General features: G+C 47.5%; 1 protein-coding gene across 2 annotated transcripts in view; it reads left to right on the top strand.

The window, feature by feature from the left end:
* ASMTL (acetylserotonin O-methyltransferase like) overlaps positions 1–19,218 on the top strand; it is a 291,907-nt gene that overhangs the window by 179,977 nt on the left and 92,712 nt on the right. For both annotated transcript variants that reach the window (XM_069204555.1, XM_069204554.1), the window contains exon 8: positions 469–907. In XM_069204555.1, coding sequence (XP_069060656.1) covers positions 469–907 — 439 coding nt within the window. The remainder of the gene's footprint in view (positions 1–468; positions 908–19,218) is intronic.

The following is a 19,218-nucleotide window of genomic DNA, read 5'->3' as shown; positions in this document are numbered from 1 at the left end:
TATAGAATGGAGAGTAAATCTATACTTTTCACCTAGTTTAAAAACTGCGCTCATCCAATCCCTACATATTTGGGATTTTGTTTGGGCCACTGTCAATGACCGTTTTGCAGGGGACAGAATGTGTAGGAAGAGGTGCAGCTTAGGCACCAGGAGGATCGGAGCATAGGACAAGGATATTGACACACAGTAGCAGGAGCTGGGATCATGGTCACACATGCTAGACCAGGGCCAGGTTAATTAATGGGATGTGGAGACTGGAGTACACAAGAGTAATGGTAGACAGATACAGTGACTAGAAAGGTGGATACACACAAATGATGGACGTCATGGAAAAGGAATGAATATTGATTGGAGGGTTTTTTGTGCTGTAGTTATATATTAACCCACAGAATCTTTCTTCTGTCCTTCAGACTGTACATTTCACTTTCTCCATTGTGTTAATTCACAGCATTTCTTTTGTATTCAAAGGGACAAGGCTGGTGGGTATGGAATTCAAGCACTTGGTGGAATGTTGGTTGAATATGTGCATGGAGACTTCCTGAATGTGGTGGGATTTCCTCTCAATCATTTCTGCAAAAAGTTGGTGGAATTATACTATCCCCCACCTAAAAGCACCATTCAGCGGATCAAGCATGACTCCATTCCTTATGTGGAAACGTTTGAAAACCTGAGTGATGTCGAGAATGAAGTCCCCAGTCAGAAGAATATCAGCAAATCTGACACCACTGGAGTTCTTCTTTCATTATCCAGTAACCCTAGTAATGCAAGAGGAAATGGTGATGCCACATCACAGACTAGTACTTTGGTGTCTAATGTTAATCAAAATGGACATCTAGAAGATTGTGAACAGCCTGATGCATCTCCATCTACAATCCTGCAGCTTTTGGATGGCTTCAGAGCATCAAAGGTATTTCTACACTTGCAAAATCTATCCCTCTTTTTTACTTCTTCCACAATGCTTCACTTTCTTGGAAAGCTTTACCCGCATTTAACCATTTGCTCTTTTTTTCTGTCCCTTGCCTAAGTATGTTCTTTATTTTGTCCCGTACCAGAGAAATCCACTCTGAACTTTTATAAGTGTGTGTTGAAATCACGCATTTTAAAATTTCTTTGACTGCAGGTAAGTTAAAGGGTTTGAGTTAAAATGAGTAGGCAGTTAAAATCCACTTGGACACATTTGTGCATGGAAACATTGTTTGCCACACAGTCTTTTCTACGCATGCATTTACCACTCATGTCTTTGCTGTGCATGCCTTTACAGCGCATGGTAAGATATAGGTATAGTTATTGGGTGGTTGCCACTGGGTAATGTATATAGTTTTTTGGTTTGCACAACTGTGTCAGAAAAGTTCATGCAGGTTTCCACAGTTTTGGTCAGTGACTGGTGATTGACTTTGTTGCAGGCCACAGAGCAGTCAAGCAGGTTCGTTACACTCAAAGAGTAGTTGTCTGAAGCTGAACTGCAAGTGTGTAGAAGATTGTTCTTGTTTATCTTTGTGGCTGGGTGGAAACTGTTTTTCCATTGATTTCTCTTATGAACTGTATTTGATCGATTGGTGGTTGGCAACATCATCTATGTCCAGGATAGTAGAAGGATTTGTCCTAGGTTGAGGGAATCCAGTAAAGTACTTTGGCTGTGGGAGTCATTGACAGTGTTGAGGAAGAGGGTCATGACCTGTCCTATAAAGAGATTTAAAGAGGAGTAGGCATAGTATGTCATCTCCTTAAGAGGTTGCCTTCAGGGGTAGAGCAGTGCAGGATTCTAGCTGGTGTGGATGTCTGTAATTTGTTGTCAGTGTAGGATCTGGTCTCAGTGAAGACGTGATTGATAGTTTTGTACTTGCCAGCTGTAAGAACTTGGATTATTAATTTGGGTGTGTCACTACTCACCTCAAGGTCTAATCACAGTCCTTGTCAAGAGGGAAGCCTCAAAGTCACTAAATTTACCTGAGCACAACCCCGACATGTATGTTACAGAGCAGACAGGATAACCTTTGTTCTATGTTTAAAGTATTTCTGCAGCACCACAACACTAATAAAGTCAAAATGCAAAACAATAAATATCTGACATAGAGTAACATTTAATAAACAACATGACATAAAAATTACAACATTTCAATAAGGGAAAGCAGAGATATATATTTTTAAAGTTTTAGGTAGATCTGGTGCCAAAAGCACAAAACTCCAATGTTAGTTAGTGGTCACGGTGGACCATGACATAGGTGCAATTTGACACTGACAGCAGTGGAGCACAGGGTGGATACACCAAACAGGTTTGTCCTGGTCAAAGAGTTTACCTTCTGACTTTTGTCCTTTAAACCTCAATGCACCACAGGAGTACACTTATAAATCCCTACTGGACCTCAGAGGAGGCACTTAGAGACTCACAGGGTGTCAGCAGGGTCCAGGCCAGATCCAGTTGCCACTGGTCAACTGAGTACTTCCAGGTTAAGGCCTCTTGCAGATGTGGTCTCCCAGGAGCCATAAAGGAGATCAGCCAACTGACCTTTGTAGTCCTCTTGTTTTTTTTAAAATCTTTTGTTTTAGATTTATGTCAATGTACATCCCATAAATGCCTTTACAGTGGTAAGCATATTTAACCAATACAGTTGAATATGGGGCTATAACATAATTTCAAACACAATTTGTATATCACACATATTCCAAATGATATATCAAAATGGAGTTGACACAGGAGAAACCTTTGATACTGGTGATGACAAATGAATGGTAGAAATATTTGAGCCAAATCTACTATGTTTCAAACTGAATCCTGGTACAGATAAAAGGTACATAAATCTTAAACTAAAACCATAACAACAAATCGGCTGACTGATTAGCGGGAGGCTCCTACCCACGGTCTACAATTGGCCTTAGGAGGCCTCCATATAAATTCCACATATAATTTAACAATGGGGCATCTAGAGGGTGAAACAAGTATCCTCAATATTAGTTGTCCTTCTTATGATTGCTGTAAAAATAATGATGAAGGTGAGAGGCACCCAAGCTCTAATATCCCCCCCTTCAACAACCCCACCAACACCCCCCAGGCAGCATGAAGGGGCAGATATGTTGACGTGGTGTGAGATAAAAAAAGGATCAATTAGAGAGGTTTCCCCTCTGCTCTCTGGACATTGCCGGGATCCAGCAGGAGTGGGTGTAATTTGGCAAGTAATTTGAGGATATAAGTGTCCCACATACTGGTGGTAACAGTGCCTCCCGGGATCTTGCAGTCCCTGGCCATTGCGTCTGCCTCTGCAAGGGTCCATTTATGCGTCACTTTGAGCCAGTTGTCTATTGCTGGAGGATGAGAGGCCTTCCAGGCCATAGCTATAAATCTTTTAAACAAAGTTTGAGCTAACTTTACAAATCTTAGATAGTACTTTGTGCGTTTAGAACGTTTTGTAATGCCCAATAAACATTGTAGCAGCTCGCAGGTCAAGGGCACATCCATGATGGTCGAGGTATGCTCTTGTACCTGTCCCAGGCACGTTTTATTGGTGGGCACTCCCATACCATGTGCAGGAAAGTAGCATCCTCCCAGGCCACAGCGGGGACATCTTGGTGAGGACGTCAGAAACATCTTATGTAGACCATGTGGTGTAAGATAAGTTTGATGTAAGAAGTTGAAGTTGGTGAATTCTAAGCGAGCATTTCGCGAGATCATTTTCACCCGTTCCAATGCCATGGACCGTTGTTTGTTGGATAATTCAATATTAAGCCCTACATCCCATTCCTTTCTTCTGCGGTCTGTATAACGGCGGCCGTTGCCCTGCAGTGCTGTATATAAGGCTGAAACTGCCTGCCGGCCCGACCCATGAGTCAAAAAACACTGCAGCCCCAGATGTACCTGTGGCTCACATTGACCCAAGGCCCAGTTCTCCCCGAGCACTGCCTGGATTGCCATATAGGTTAAAAAGAGGCCAGCCACAATCCCATACGTCTCTCTCAGCTCCTGGAAGGACATCAAAGATCCCTCATTATATAAGTCCCTCAAGGGCTCAAGCCCAGCATCTCACCACAGGAGTGGGTTGTGAGCCGTCAAAAGAGCTTTAAGGGGCAGCAAGCACTAAAGCAGTAGCTGCCGGGCGCAAGGCGCCGGTGCACGCAAGGATTGGACATAGCGATTCCAGACCACCTTGGGTACTCAAGTAAGGCTCCCAAGGTTCATGGCCGGTAGGCCAGAGGTAAACAGCCAGTCCAAGACATTAGTATCTCATAATTCTGCTTTAACCATGTCACCCTCCACCACCCCAGCACCCACAAGCCATTGCATGGGCCACTGCAACTGGGCAGCCACAACATACAATTCTAGGTCGGGAATAGGTAAGCCCCCCTCTAAAGTTCGGTGACATAATATATCAAATGCTACTTGCTTCCTGGCGGGCCCCCAAATCATACGATTCCAAGCTTCTCAAGGTTCGGAAAAAGCATCTAGCAGTAAGTCCCAGCAGAGCAGTGAAATAGTAGAGAAGCCACTATAGAATTACCATTTTAGCCACAAAAGCTCTGCCAAGGGGCGAGAGGGGGAGACGGGTCTAGAAATCCAGAGAATGGCACACGGAAACAAGGGCCCTACCATGGTTGCTGTCAATGAGATAACTTTTTAAGTGATAAATGTTAACACTGAGATATCGAAAAGAGACAAAAGACCATAGAGGTTGTTCCGTGCGTAACACCTCACGCTGATGCCTGTCTATCTGAAGCAGTGGAAAAATACAGGACTTACTCCAGTTAACCTGAAGACCTGATAATGTTCCATAATCATCTATTAAATCATAAAGAGTAGGTCGTGTGACTGCATCATCCCGCAAATAAATGAGTACATCATCTGCGTACAAGGACATGGCATGCCAGTTCGATCTAAACTCGATCCCCCAATAAGGACCTCTCTGCCGTTAGTGGGCTGCTACAGGCTGTATGGCGAGCGCGAAAAATATAGGTAAGACGGAGCAGCCCTGTCAATTCCCTTGCTGAACCTTGAAAGTGTGTGAGATCTGATGGCCCGGGCAGACCCGGGAGCATAGGGCAGTGTGCAGTAGCTTAAGCCAGCGAGAGAAATCAGGATTCACTCCAAACGCCTTCAAAACCTGGAGGAGATACATCCAACCAAGCGTTTTAAACGCCTTTTCAAAGTCTAAAGAAACCGTTACTGGTATATCTGATCTCATGGATATTGCATGAAAGATATAGCAGAGACAACAAATATTGTGGTGTGTTGCTCTGTGTGGTAAAAATACGCATTGATCAAGATGAACAAGATATTTGAGAATTGGGAGTAGCCAGGAATTTACTCAAAATCCTATAATCAATGTTTAGCGTTGATAAGGGCCGATATGAGCTTATATCCAAGGGGTCTCGTCACGGTTTCGAGAGCACCTTTATCAGATATTCCTGCATGCTGCCAGGCTATGTACCAAGCTGGTGTGCTTCTTGGTAAACCTCAAGCAATTGTGGTGCAAGTGAGGCCCAATAGGCGGCATAGCATTCCACAGGAAACCCATCAGTACCTGATGTTTTCCCACATGCTATTTGGTGTATAGCTTGGTGGAATTATATTTGGAGCGGCTGTTCCAAGCTGAGCCCCGTATAACTGTTCATAGTATTGAGTGAAGACCTAATTTATGGCTTCCTGAGTATTTTGTAGTAGCCCGTCCCTATCACGTATAGCACCAATCAGTGTGCGGGGGATTCAGTGCTCAGCAGCCACGCAAATGTAAGGCCGGGTTTATCTCCCTCTGCATGTTGTTGAGCTATGTGAAGCCTATAGTCATGAGTGTGCAGCCTCCGTGATTCTTCCCGGTATTGACATCGCATGCTTATTTGATTGGGACAAGCCTCAGTTGATGTAACTGCCTCCTTCTCTAATGTCTGTATGCAATCCTCTAAGTTTAGCACAGAGCGGGTAAGGGCAGTCCGCACACCCCAGCTTGTGGCATTCAGTGTCCCCTCATGACAACCTTCAAAACATCCCACTCCAGTCTCCTAGACCCTGCTATCCCCAAAGTAATCAGTAATGTGGGCGGCCACTGTCGCTCTGTAGGCGCCATCTTGGAGTGCCTCTGATCGGAAATGCCACTTTGGTATGTATGTTCATGTTGTTCCCCCCCCCACCTCCCTGTTAAATCTTATCTTCAGGGGATTATGGTCGGAGAGAGTTCCACCCAAATATTCGGAAGTGTGAATAAGGGCCCAACATTCTGCATTACAGAAAAAGTAATCTAAGCAGGTGTTCACCTAGTGTCCCGGTGCATAGTAGGAGTATTCTGCCTCGCCTGGGTGTCCCAAGCGCCAGACATCTATCAAGCCAGAGTGGCTGGACCATTGCTGGAATTGTTTGGTCGCCAATATGCCCTGAGTTCCCAGAAGGGGGTCAGTGATCTATCAAGGTGTGTATCATGAATACAATTAAAGTCACCTCTCCAAAAACCCAGTGCTTGGGGGTTCAGAAGCATGGTCAGAGAGAGGGTATCTAAAAAAGCACCCTGAGCCGTATTGGGTGCATATACAGACACCACATAAAAAGGACGCACATCTAAGTCTTCTTTAGGTACAACATATGTTCCTTTGGGGTAAATGAGTACTTCGAGGTCACCAAAGGTACTTTAGGGGCGATCCAAATGAGCACCCCTTTGGCATAGGCAGAGTAACTAGTCCCATAAAGGTGCCCACTCCATTGCCTCTTCGCGTCCTTTAATTTGCTGTGGGTGAAATGAGTTTCCTGAAGGCATGCTATATGTACATGTCTGCGTCATAAGTACACATATATTTTATGTGGTCTGGCTGGAGTTGCTTTGCCACGTATATTCCAAGTCGATGTCATGATCACCAGCAGCTGTAAACTAAGGTATCACAGATCCAGGATTCCACCAACCCCCCTCGCGTGGTCAATCGTGTTATCAGCCAGAATAACAAAGGAACAATTCACAATGCAACAAACATATAACATAACTCTTGTCACCCAGGCCTGTGCATCAACTGCGCCATGCCACAACCCCATAGAAAACGTAACATAAATATAGTAAATTTGAACTAAATTATCATGTCCATTCGGTATTGATAGTGGTCGGAAGACCAAAGAGCAAAAGGTATCATTAAGTCCTTGTTCGCAGACCAAACCCATACCAATGTCTCGGGCCTCCGGGGTCCCATTAATTTATATAACAGTGATAATACCTGGAAAGAAGAGAGCTGTTCAGTGAATAAGTGAAAAACTTATCAACACAATATCTGAGTACCACAGGAATAAACTTTACCCCAATGTCGCATCCCGCTATCCTTACCCCTGAACACACCCTTGCTCTACATTGCAACCAACCAGACCCAGATACATCATTCCAGCTAAGGGGCCGCAAGGGCATCACATATCATTTGCCAAACATGCTATAAGTTGCGGGCCACAATTATTATCTGGTAGGGAGGGTCCAGAGCTCGGAGTCTCAGATTTGGAAACAGGTAGATCCGTAGTACTTAGCAGTGTGAAGGAATTACCCTCATGTTGTGAAATCTCTGTGACTACTCGAGGTTGTTCCGCTTTCATCATGTCTTGAGGCAGCTTAAATACCAACGGTCTGTGTCTGAGAGGTTTTGGTACTAACCATGTCTCAGCGTCTAAGTCCAGCCCCATGATCCGGAAAAGCGTCTCTAGTGTGCAAATTGAACCAGGCCTCCTCCGGAGTCACAAAGATATATGTCTTAGCTCCCTCAACTATGTGGAGCTTGGCGGGGAACAGCAAAGCATATTTGAGGTTCAGTTCTCGCAATCGTCGTTTAACCTTATACAAAAGCAGATCGTTTGGCGTTGACCTTCTACAGTGAAGTCTGGGTATGCCATAATTCAAGCATCGTTAAAGTGCCAAGGGCCAGAAATTGTTCTGAAGTGGATGCCTGGAGGTGCCACAGTTATGCCTGGCATAAGCTAATTGGTGGGGTTAGTTCGGGCCCCTCCCTAACCCACTTTGTCAGTAGTTCCTGTTTCCTTTACTACTAAGTGGCCAAAAATGCTACGTGTCGGTGCATTTTCAAGATGGTAAAAGTCTTCAGCCACACTATAACCTGGGCTCTGAGAGCCTCCTGTGTATGGGGAGTGTACTATGGCAATTCTAGTGCCCTCCAATGTTGAACACTAAAATCCAGTTTTGAGCAGGTGCTGACGGTGAACAGAAGACCGCCAGTGGCGGTGGACTGCACACTGCCGAATAATAATGCCAAGAAGATAAACCTCCAAAAATCGTGCAACCTCCACCCTCCGCCAAGGCCAACGACGGTGGAAAGGCAGTACACCCCACCCCACCACCGCCATACAGAGAAATCCTCGAACCACCAAATAATGATGCACAAATCAGCTTGGCGGACAGTGAATGCCGAACGACCATTGGCGGTACGGACCACCACGGCCAGCAGTGGGACACACAAATAACAAATGCACACATTGGCAAGTTCGAAACCCACACACCTGACACACATCCACAACACTATAAAAAAACTCACATACACACCCCACAATCCTTTGCAATGCCAATAGCATGACTGATACTGACAACACGCATACACTGAACTCAACATCACACAAGCCACACTCACATAACTACCACCAAAACTCAAACACTGCACACCCACCATCACACACCACATTCCCAACCACACAACAGCACCGTCACCAACTCACCTACAACACACCACCCACAACACACCATGGCACCCCAGATTCTCTGACTGGGTGCTAAGGACCATGGTGGACGAAATACTCAGGGTCGAGCCACAACTATTCGGGGCACAGGTGCAGCAGACACCCGTGGCTAGGAAGATGGAGCTATGGCAGAGGAAAGTCAACAAGGTCAACGCAGTGGGAAACTATCCACTCACAAGGGACGACATCCGGAGGAGATTGAACAACCTGCGTGGGAAGGTTCGGTCTATGGCATCCAGGCACATCGCGGTTCAGAAGAATGATGGTGATCCCCCACCACCTCCCCCTGAATACACCGACTGGGAGGAGAAGGTCCTGGGTATCCTGCACCCTGAGGACCTCACCGGACTCACTGGAGGACTGGACTCGGGTAAGTCAACTACAATATCTTCATTTTCACTGCAGCTGTAATGCATGTATCACCCCATCCCCTTACTACCACCAGGACCCGATCTGCTACTCAGTCCACAACACCCACATCCAAGTACTCTGCTTGCCCAGAATCCCACAAACAAATCTCCATCCAGCCCCCGTGCACAGTCACCTACCCCTGCATGGAATCCCAGTGTCGCTACAGCACCCACAAAAAAATGCACCAAAATGTACAGGAAGGGACCTTGCATGCCACTACACTGGAATATAAGCATAAAATAGTGCAGAGCAGTGCAGCAATTGCAGAAAAAGTACAGTACACCCATAAGTCTATTCTCCCACAAACAGGCACCATCACCCATGCCACCCAGATGGAGATGTCAAGGAGTGCCAGCCCTCCACCTGAAGACGGATGCCCCATTCAGGAGAGTGCAGAGGGATGTCTGGACATAGAGGAAATCCCTGGCCCATTCCACAGTCCTGGATTGTCACCCTCCAGAAGCCCCACCAAGGACACCACTGACACCCCTACCACACAGCCACCATCATCAGTTCTGGTCAAACGACCCCACACCAGTGTGTCCCAGACACGGACTGGGTGCCCTCATGTACATAGGCCAGAGTCTCCACCCACCAACAGGCAAGATGATGAAGGGGCCAGTGCCAGTGGGACTGCCAGACCTGTACAGGGGACACAAACACAGGGGGCTAGGGCCAGTGGGATGGCATCAGTGGCCAAGGGGGTGGGCAAAGGATGGATGCTGCAGCCCATGAGGTGATATCTGAGGACCTGGGAGCATACCACCATACCCAGGACAGAATGGGCTAGATCCTGGACACCCTAGAGCTGAATCAGAGGCTGCAGTTAGCACACCACCAGGAGACCATGGAGCAATGGAAACAGCTCAATGCCACCATGGCCTCCATTGCAGGGGTGCTGCAGCACCAGTACCACAGCCAGCCTCAGTCTTCCACCCACCTCCAAGCCCCTACCACTAGCCAGGACACTGCCCTGCCATCTTCATCTGCAGCGTCCACTGGACTGGTGGCACTGCCAGAGGACTCGCAGGAAACCAACACCCCTACCACCCAGCTGCACCTTCGCAAACATGCCCTCATACCCATATATCCCACTGAAACACCAACCAAGACCAAGCCCAGTGCCAGGAAGTGACTCTGCACTGAACTGTCTCCCTTGTGTGACACAGGGCTACCTTGTTGACATGTCACTGCCATCACACCATTTTCCAATGGCCACATGGACTATACCCCAGTGCAACCAACAGCTGAGCATATGTACCTGAGTAAGTTTTTCACCATGTGCCCACTCCCTTTCACTGTCCCAAAACCTATGTATATTTTGCCATTGAATAAATACACCTATACACTCAAATCGTATGTCCTTCATCAATATGAGAGATCAATTGTGAATCTGAATGCATTAGCCAGTTACTATCATAATCACACTTTTTTTGCAGGAGGGGATACAACACACTGTAGTGTCTGAAGTATGTCACACTGTACCTAGTATTGGGTTCCCTGGCACCTGCCACTTCAGTCATGATTTAGCATTGTCACTGACAAAAGACACCACAGTATGTCTTACATGAAACAGACTGTAGCTATGCAGTGAAGACATCAGCATCATTGAACAGTACCTTAGAGTCACTGGAAGTATAGCCAGTTTAGCTGGGTCCTGGAGTTGAGATCTTCCCCCTCTTCTTCCTCACCATCACTTTTATCCCCTCTCTGAGGTTGCAGGGCTGGTTGGACAGCACCCTCCTCTTCCAGAAGTGGGATAGCTTTCCTCACAGCCAAGTTGTTTAGCATGCAGCAGGCCACCACTATCTTACACACCTTGTCAGGGACGCAGCACAGGGATCCCCCAGAGAGATGGAGACAATGACATCTTGCCTTCAGGAGTCCTATAGTGCACTCTGTCACCCTCCTAGTATGACCATGGGCCTCATTATAATTCCTCTCTGCATCTTGTCCTGGGATTCCTCACAGGTGTCAGGAGCCATTGCAAGTTAGGGTAACCAGAATCACCTGCAAAAGTGGGCGAAAGAGGACTTGAAAAAACTGCCTTTACTTGCATACAGCCTGGCTGTAAGCTGTGTAACTGATCCAGTATCATGCACACTCACCTATGAGCCAAGCTCTGTCCCCTTTTAGTTGTCCCATCATGTGTGGCACACTGCTGTTTCTCAGGACAAAAGAATCATGGACTGATCCTGGGAACCTGGCATTGACATGTGATATGTAGTGATCAGCAGTACACACCAATTGTACATTCATGGAGTGATAGTTCTTATGATTCCTATACACCTGCTCATTCACTCTTGGGGGTATGAGAGCTATGTGGCTTTCATCAATGGCATCTATCACATGGGGGATATTAGCGAAGGCATAGAATCCAGATTTGATGGCGGTCAGTACTGCCCTTTGGGGAAACTGGACATAAGTTTGCAAGTGGTGAATGAAGGCTTCCAGGAACTTGGACAGGATGAGGCAGAACATTGGCTGTGAGACCCCTGCAGCCAGTCCCACTGTCACCTGAAATTAGCCCGTGGCCAAAAAATGGAGCACAGATAGCACTTGCGCTGTTGTAGGGATGGTATGCTGATTCCGATTGCCTGGCTGCAGAACAGGATCCATGGTCATGGATTGTAGCTCTATTGAGTCGGTAGGTGATAATGAGGTGATGTTCCTCCATAGTGGCCCGATCTACCAGCGGTCTGTAAACAGATGGGACCCTCCCTCGCCACATGGGTCTGTACCTACGGGGGAGGAAAGAACACATTCTGAGTGTCAACATACACTTGCATCACATAATGTCACTGTACTTTTCAAAATGCATAACATAGGTAACGCACACAAATGGAAAGAAAGAGGTACCCCGTCAGGCAAACGTGTGCTGAGGTTTCTCTGTCATAATGGCATCACAGTGTGGGCACACTTCCAACCATGGGTACATGTGGGGATCATAGAATCATGTCAGCAAGCGACAAAGGGGAGAGAGAATGGGGCCATGGCTGAGGCCCCCGGCCAGGCTATAGAGACGTGGTAGAAGCGAAATGGCAGCCTCATGCCATCCAAGTATGATAGAGTGGAAGTGACTCCATTCCGCTGGTGTTGGTCGTCATGGCGTAAGGTGGTGTTCTTCGCCGTGCGCCTGATCATTGGATTACATGGTTGTCAGTGGGGAACCTTGGCCAATCATGATCGCCACCGGGGGTGACGGTGCACACCGCCGCGGTATTTACCACCATTTTGTTAGACCCATGACACTTGACTCCTGAATCACGTGAAGGGTAGTACTCCACTGAGTGTGCTGCTGTATCCTGACTCTGGTCCCTGAGATGGCGCATGTCACAGGGGTACGGGCCCCGGCCTTCACCGCAGAGGAGCTGGAGAAGCTGATGGACAGGGTCCTACCCCTGTATGCGAAGTTGTATGGGCAATGAGAGGAGCAGGTGAGCTGCCATCTGTCATCCTTAGATGTGTGTGTGATTGTGGTGGATGCCTGTATGCATGTGTGTTGAATGTGTGACTGCCAACCCTTAGGTTGTCTGGCACGTTCTGCCTGTAATTTGTTCAAATGCATGTCAACATTGGCCTTTCAGTATGGAATGGCATGGCATTTGTATACAGGGCACCCACACTGACATCTGTTTCTTTGCTCTGTGTTTCCCATGCAGGTCATCGCCCATCAAAAGAAAGGCCTGTGGCAACCCATCACCAAGGAAGTGCAGACCCTGGTGGTCTACAACCGACGGAGCACCCACTGCAGGAAGCGGTGGGAGGGCCGGAGGCGCTGGGCCAGGAAGAACGGAGAGGCCCAGCTGGGGAAGGCCGCCCAACAACGAAGGGGTGCCCGTCGGACTCTGAGCCCCTAATGACCTGCATTCTGGCGGTGACCTATCCGGATTTGGATGGGCGCTTAAAGGCAGCACAGCAGCCACAAGGGGGTGAGTACCAACACTGTTGTGATACCACTTTGATGGTTGAATTTGGGTGCTGTGCGATGTATGCATTGTAATGCCAGGCATTTAGACAAGTGTGTCCCTGCAGTCCTGCCCCCCTCCAAGTCCTTGGGATGATGTAATAGCTAGTGTTGGCAGGCTCTATAGGCCTATGAGGGGTCCCCTTTTTGTCACTGGTATTCATTGTGGCCTTATGGACTTGTAAGTGCATTGGCAGGACATGGTATCTCTTGGGTGTACTTCACACAGTGTATCGGGTTGTGTTTTATGAGGGTTATGTGGTGTATTCTGGGGTGATGCCCACTAGTCAGGGGCACATTCATAACATATATTGTTTCTGCTGAGGGTACATGCCTGGCTGTGGGTGAGAGTGTGTGTGACCCAAAATGTACATATATGCAGGATTTGACATACTTCTTTCTTGTTTTGTTTCCCCACCCCTGTGCTCTTGTGTCCCTGTGTAAAATAGCATCGTCTGGCGAGGGAACTGAGGCACGGCGAGTGGGGATGCAGCAGCCCACGGTTCTAAGGAGGCAGAGTCGATGGAGGCCAAGGGAACTAGTGGGTTGGAGGGCAAGGGGAGTACCAAGGGGGGAGGCAACTACCACTGGAGGGTAGTGACTCTGATACCTCTTCCGATGGCAGCTCCCTGGTGGTGGCAGACCCTAATGGGCCCACCCATTGTTCGTCTCTTCCTCTACCCCCCATACCATCACTGCCTTCCCCGTTGCTCCCCACCGAGTTGCCCGTGCCCGCTCATCTAGGAGGGTGGGCATCTCCTTCACCCCAGGTACCTCATGCCCCAGTTAGCACTTCTGCCCTCACAGAGGAGGCTATTGATCTCCTGAGAACCCTCTCTGTAGGGCAGACAACCATTGTGAATGCCATTCAGGGGCTAGCATCCCAGATGCAGCAATGCAATGCATACCTGGAAGGCATTCACAGTGCCATGTCTGGCCTACAGAGCTCTTTTCAGGCTCTGGCCTCCTCTTTGACAGCGGCCAGTGTCCCTGGCCTTTCCGTCCCCTCTCCCACCACCTCTGCCCCTTCCAGCACACCACTACCTTCACCCATCTCAAGCACACATACAGACAGCCATGCACACAGGGTCAACACACAAGAAGCACACAGACAAACACAAGCACCACACTTCCCACCACAGGCAGGCACACACCCAACATACCAAAGCACACACAACATCCACTTCCCACAGTGTGTCAACCTCCCCCGCCACCCTGTCTGTTACCTCACCATGCAAACCCACATGCACTGTACCCTCAGTCACTGCTGCTGCCCCCATTCATGCATGTTACCACAACATCTGACATCCAGAAATGCACCCCTGACACCACACCTGCACTCACCACTACTACATTTACAGACACTTGCAGCACACTCACCAGACCTGCAGACACCCGGACAACATCCATCTACAGTGGCAGCCTGTCTTCTCCCTCTGTGTCCATCCCACTGCCTCCTAAAACACTCAAACGTTTGCACACATCCACACCACACACATAAGCATACTATACAGGCACCTGCATCCACATCCGGTACACTTACACCTGGTATGAGCACTCCCTCAACCTCCTATCCCAGACCTGCTTCCAAATCCCCTCCAACTGCACCTTAGAAGCTTTTCCTATTCCGTGTTGACCTGTTTGAACCCACTGGCCCACCCCGTCTTGTCCCTAAACATTCCCATGTCCATTCCACTCCTTCCTTGTCTAAGTCCACCCCAGTCCGCCCTTCCCATTCCTGTGCCCCTTCCCCAGGGAGGAAGAGGCCCATGTTGCCCCAGGTCCCTCTGCCACCCCCCACCCCCCGGTCGAGGCCCACTCCCCCTCCTTCCAAGGGCAAGCCCAAACCCCTTCCCTTTCACCTCCCAAGCCTATGCCCAAGACCACCCCTTCCAGACGTAAGTCCCCATCCCCGCCACCCACTGCCCCTGTTCCCTGAGGCGCCTGGCTGCCCCTTTCCAGTGGAGTACCCTTTGCGCATGTGGGAGTAAGGTTCGGGCTATATTGGCCCTTCAGGGACTTAATGATGGACTGGCCAATGGCCTTATTTGGACATTAGTTTTGTTATGTCAAATAAATGTAATGTGCCCAGCAGTGCTGTTGGCAGAAGAAAGTGACATTGTTCAGCATTTCACTGTGGGGGTGTGGTGTGCACAGGTGTGTGCATTGGTGTATGTATTTGTTGGCTTGTGTCTGGTAAGTACATCTTGTTATGGTATGTATGGTTTGGGATGTGGGAGGGGTTGAGAGTGTGTTGCGGGGTGGGGGTATATCTGTGTGTTTTCTTCCCATGTGTACTAGGCTGCATTACTTACCGTCGTCGTCTTTGTCGTCAGTCACGGTCCTGGAGGAATATGGCAAGGAGAAGCACTGGCATTATTTCCAACTCTCGCTCCATGTCTGCGTTGGCGTGTTCTGTGTACCTCTGGTGAGTGTTTCCTTTTATATTGTTACTTTCCGCCACGCTTTGCCTGGTGGTGGTTCCCGCCCTGGAACTGATGGCAGTCTGGTGTTTCATTATTTGGTGAGCGGGTAGGGCCATTCTGCCGGCCTGTGCGCAGCCTCCTCTGTCGTCGTCGAAACTATAAAACTAGCGGTATGTGGAATGTGGAAGGACCTGCTACTTGTTTCGTATGTGCTTCATTATTTGGCAGTCCGGTGCAGTGTTTACCGCCATGTTCATAATGACCACCCTAATGTAAAAAATTATGCCGATAGCCCCAACCGCGCATATTGTGTGAAGATCAGAAGAGTCATCTCTGCCCATTCATGTCAGCCTGTTGTTTGCTTCTGGGAGGCATGCCATACCTATTTAAGGGTAATTACTGTCTGGGACCAGCTAGAGAGCCAATGCTAATTAGTATCCCGGAACGCCAGCATGGAAAAGGTAACTTTCTAAAAGTAGCTTTTCCTTAATATTTATTAAGAATCTGGCATTGAATTAGATTTTTAATCACTATTAAAATAGTTGGTTAATTATTTTTCTAGCTGGCCCTGTTCCCGAGATACAGTATTAGTATTTTAATCTGTACTCTGGTTTTCTATTTAGGACAATTAGGCAGGCCACAGTGAAAATATATTTTAAAGACTTGTCACTGTGGGAACATGGTAAAAATAATTTGCTATATGCCCTTCTTTTAAGTATCATGTACCATACCTTGCGAGATAAAAGGCTCGCATAGGTGTGACTTACTAATATGTAAAAAGGAGGTTTTTACCTGCTAAACAGGTTTATTTTGACCTGTCACAGTGCATGCTGTGCACCATTACATTCAGGCTGTAGTGGTAGACCTGAAGTCATGTTTGCACTGCCACTGTAGTGGATGGCACAGTAGTTGCTGCAGTCCATTAGTGGCTTGACTACTGTAAAAGGCTCTGGTGTAATGGGCAATGATATGATATTACAGTTACAGCGATAGTTGACCTTCCTTAGAGGCAGCGTATCACTAATGTTTTTAGCACATATATTACGTTCATGAGCACAGTCTTCAGTTTTAGACCTGTCATGTGTGGTAGCTGAATCTCAGTAATCTCAAGGGTGAATTTATATTTAATGGTGGAAGAAATGGTTCCTGGAAATGCATAAAATCCAGCAAACCCTCAGTTTACCAGATAGGAAGTTATATAGATTTGTGACATTGCAGATCAATGAGTCTGGCTCTGTGACGCTGTGGAGTCAATACAGATGAAGTGTATCAAGAGAACATGGCACATTTTCAGTTTAAGGCTTAATCCAGAAGTGAGACTACTTTAGGCATGAACCAATCGGGTGCATTGTTATAAACAAGGTCATCACAGATCTGATGGCCCTTTCTCAGCGGTTTAGTCTACTTCTATGAAATATATAGGTTCCATATTTCTAATACCAGTTTCTAATACAATACATTAGTGCAGGTGTGATTAAAGTGGACTACATAACAGTTCTGATGTCCAGTGAGATACACCTCTATTGTTTTTAACTTCACAATACAATGGTTTTAGGCCTGAGTGAGATATGAACAGAACATTGGTGCTGAGATTCATGTAAATTCAAGGTACTTGTTGCAGTCTTTATTGGAAAGAAAAGTCATAGGTTCCTTATCTAATGTGTAATATTCAGATTTAACACAAAGGGCCTCATTATGAGTTTGGCCGGCAGTGGAGGCCGTCTGCCAACCTCATATCGCCACTATACCACCATGGCGGGCTAAACCCCGCCGGCCCTATTTTGAGTTTCCCGCAGGGCCGGTGGGGAACAAATCCATAACATTGCAGCCGGCCTGTAATCGAGATTACAACCGCCGGGACCGCCACACTCGTAATGAGAGCCAAAGTGTCCTCCTGCATAGTGCAGTCAGAGGGATATTTTTTGTTTGCAAAGTTCTGGTGCGCCAGATGTGAGCAAGACACTTTGTTCTGGTTCTCCTGCTTTGCTTAGGAGCAGGGACCAAAGTAATTAGTACTGCTGTGAACATAGAATTGTTCTGGCTGCCAGTGGGGTGTTCTGTTCAGTCGTTTGATGGATCCAAAGCAGTCACTTCATTATTCAGTTGAAGAGTTTAGCAGATAACATAAGGCTTCAAATAAGTGAAACAAAACATATCTGCCTTTAATTTTGCTGAAAGAGCCAATAAAGTTAAGAATCAGCGTTGCTGTCTTATGCTTCCTTCAGTTGTAGTTTTAGGACTGTTTGGGTTGTCCTCAGTATCAAAATGAGGGTACACAGAAGGCAAAAGATGAGTAAGTCTGTATGAGGTTCCTGGATGTAAAGGTTGGGTGAGCTGTTGCCAGAGGTAACTGAAATAATACTGTGATGGAACAGAGGAAGAGATGTGGAGACTTGTAGGTTAAAAACTGAACAAGGAGTCTGGCATGAAAAAAATGGAACAGGGCAGCTGACAGGCACTGTGCTTTAAAGAGATTAAGGAGATGGGCTTGACTCTTGAGCTCTCTGGGCGAGAGGCGTTAAGAATCAAGCAGCACTCCCAATAGGCTTAAAGGACTTTGAAGGCAGCACTCCTATCTGCATTATATTCAAATGCACCACTAAACGACTTGATGAAAGCCATCAAAGATCTCAACAGCTGAATCACCCCAAGCACCTATACTCTGCCATCCCCTTAAGTGCAACCCAAACAAAGGCAAGAGACCTTCCATAGAAGTGTTGGTACACAGAGAAACTAAAGCTGACACAACACCACTGCAAGCAGCTGGAGCACAAATGGGGAGCAAGACACCACAGATAAATATATCTTCAAATCAGCCCTAAGATGCTATGATCAATAGATACAGAACACCAAGTGCACAGCTCTTGCAGATCACATCAATGCCAGCACTAACAGCAGCAAGGAAATCTTTGCCATCATCAAAGATTTCACTTTACCTCCTGCCAGCTCCAGCAACGTCAACTCCTCCCCCCTCCCCCCACAATACCTTTGCAACAAGCGCTCAGAATTTTTCTGTAACAAAATCATCTCTATGTTAAGCAACTTCGACCATCATCCGGACCCCTTCACTGTCGCATCTCAGTTTCCTGTCGTGACTGATGAATGAACCCTGACCTCATGCACTGCTATCGCCTCTGTCAAAATTATTGTTACCATGAAGACCATTCACGCTGGGGCTCCACCTGACCCTCGCCTACACAACGCTTTCGACAAAGGACTCCTACCGATCAGCAAAGCACTAACACCCATCCTGAATGCCTCCATTGACTCAACCACATTCCTGGACTTCTGTAAACATGCCACCGCCACACCACTGCTTAAGAAACCATCTGCTGACCTAGCCAATCTTTTCAACTACTGACCCATCTCCCTCCTACAGTACCTTGCTAAGGTCTTGGAGGAACTAATTAACCAATGCCTCACTGACCACCTCTGCAACCACCAGCTCCCCAGCGCCATGAAGTCCAGATTCAGGCCCATTAACTGTACAGAGACGGCACAAATCGTCACCACTGGTGACAGCACGATTCTTGACAGAGGAGATAGAGCAGCCCTCATTCTCCATGACCACTCTGCAACATTTAACTTTGGTGGTCATTATGTACTTGACGGTGTGGCCCGCCATGCCGGCGGTGGCGGGAACACCCGCCAGCCGGCATGGCGGGCCACACCGTCACATAAAGAACACCATGAGGGCCGCCATCGGCAGCCCTCACTCACCGCCA

The sequence above is a fragment of the Pleurodeles waltl genome, chromosome 8 (genome assembly GCF_031143425.1).
Source record: "Pleurodeles waltl isolate 20211129_DDA chromosome 8, aPleWal1.hap1.20221129, whole genome shotgun sequence".
NCBI classification, from domain to species: Eukaryota; Metazoa; Chordata; class Amphibia; order Caudata; family Salamandridae; genus Pleurodeles; species Pleurodeles waltl.
Note: the sequence above shows the minus strand (reverse complement) of the source record. Positions and strands in the feature narration are given on the sequence as shown.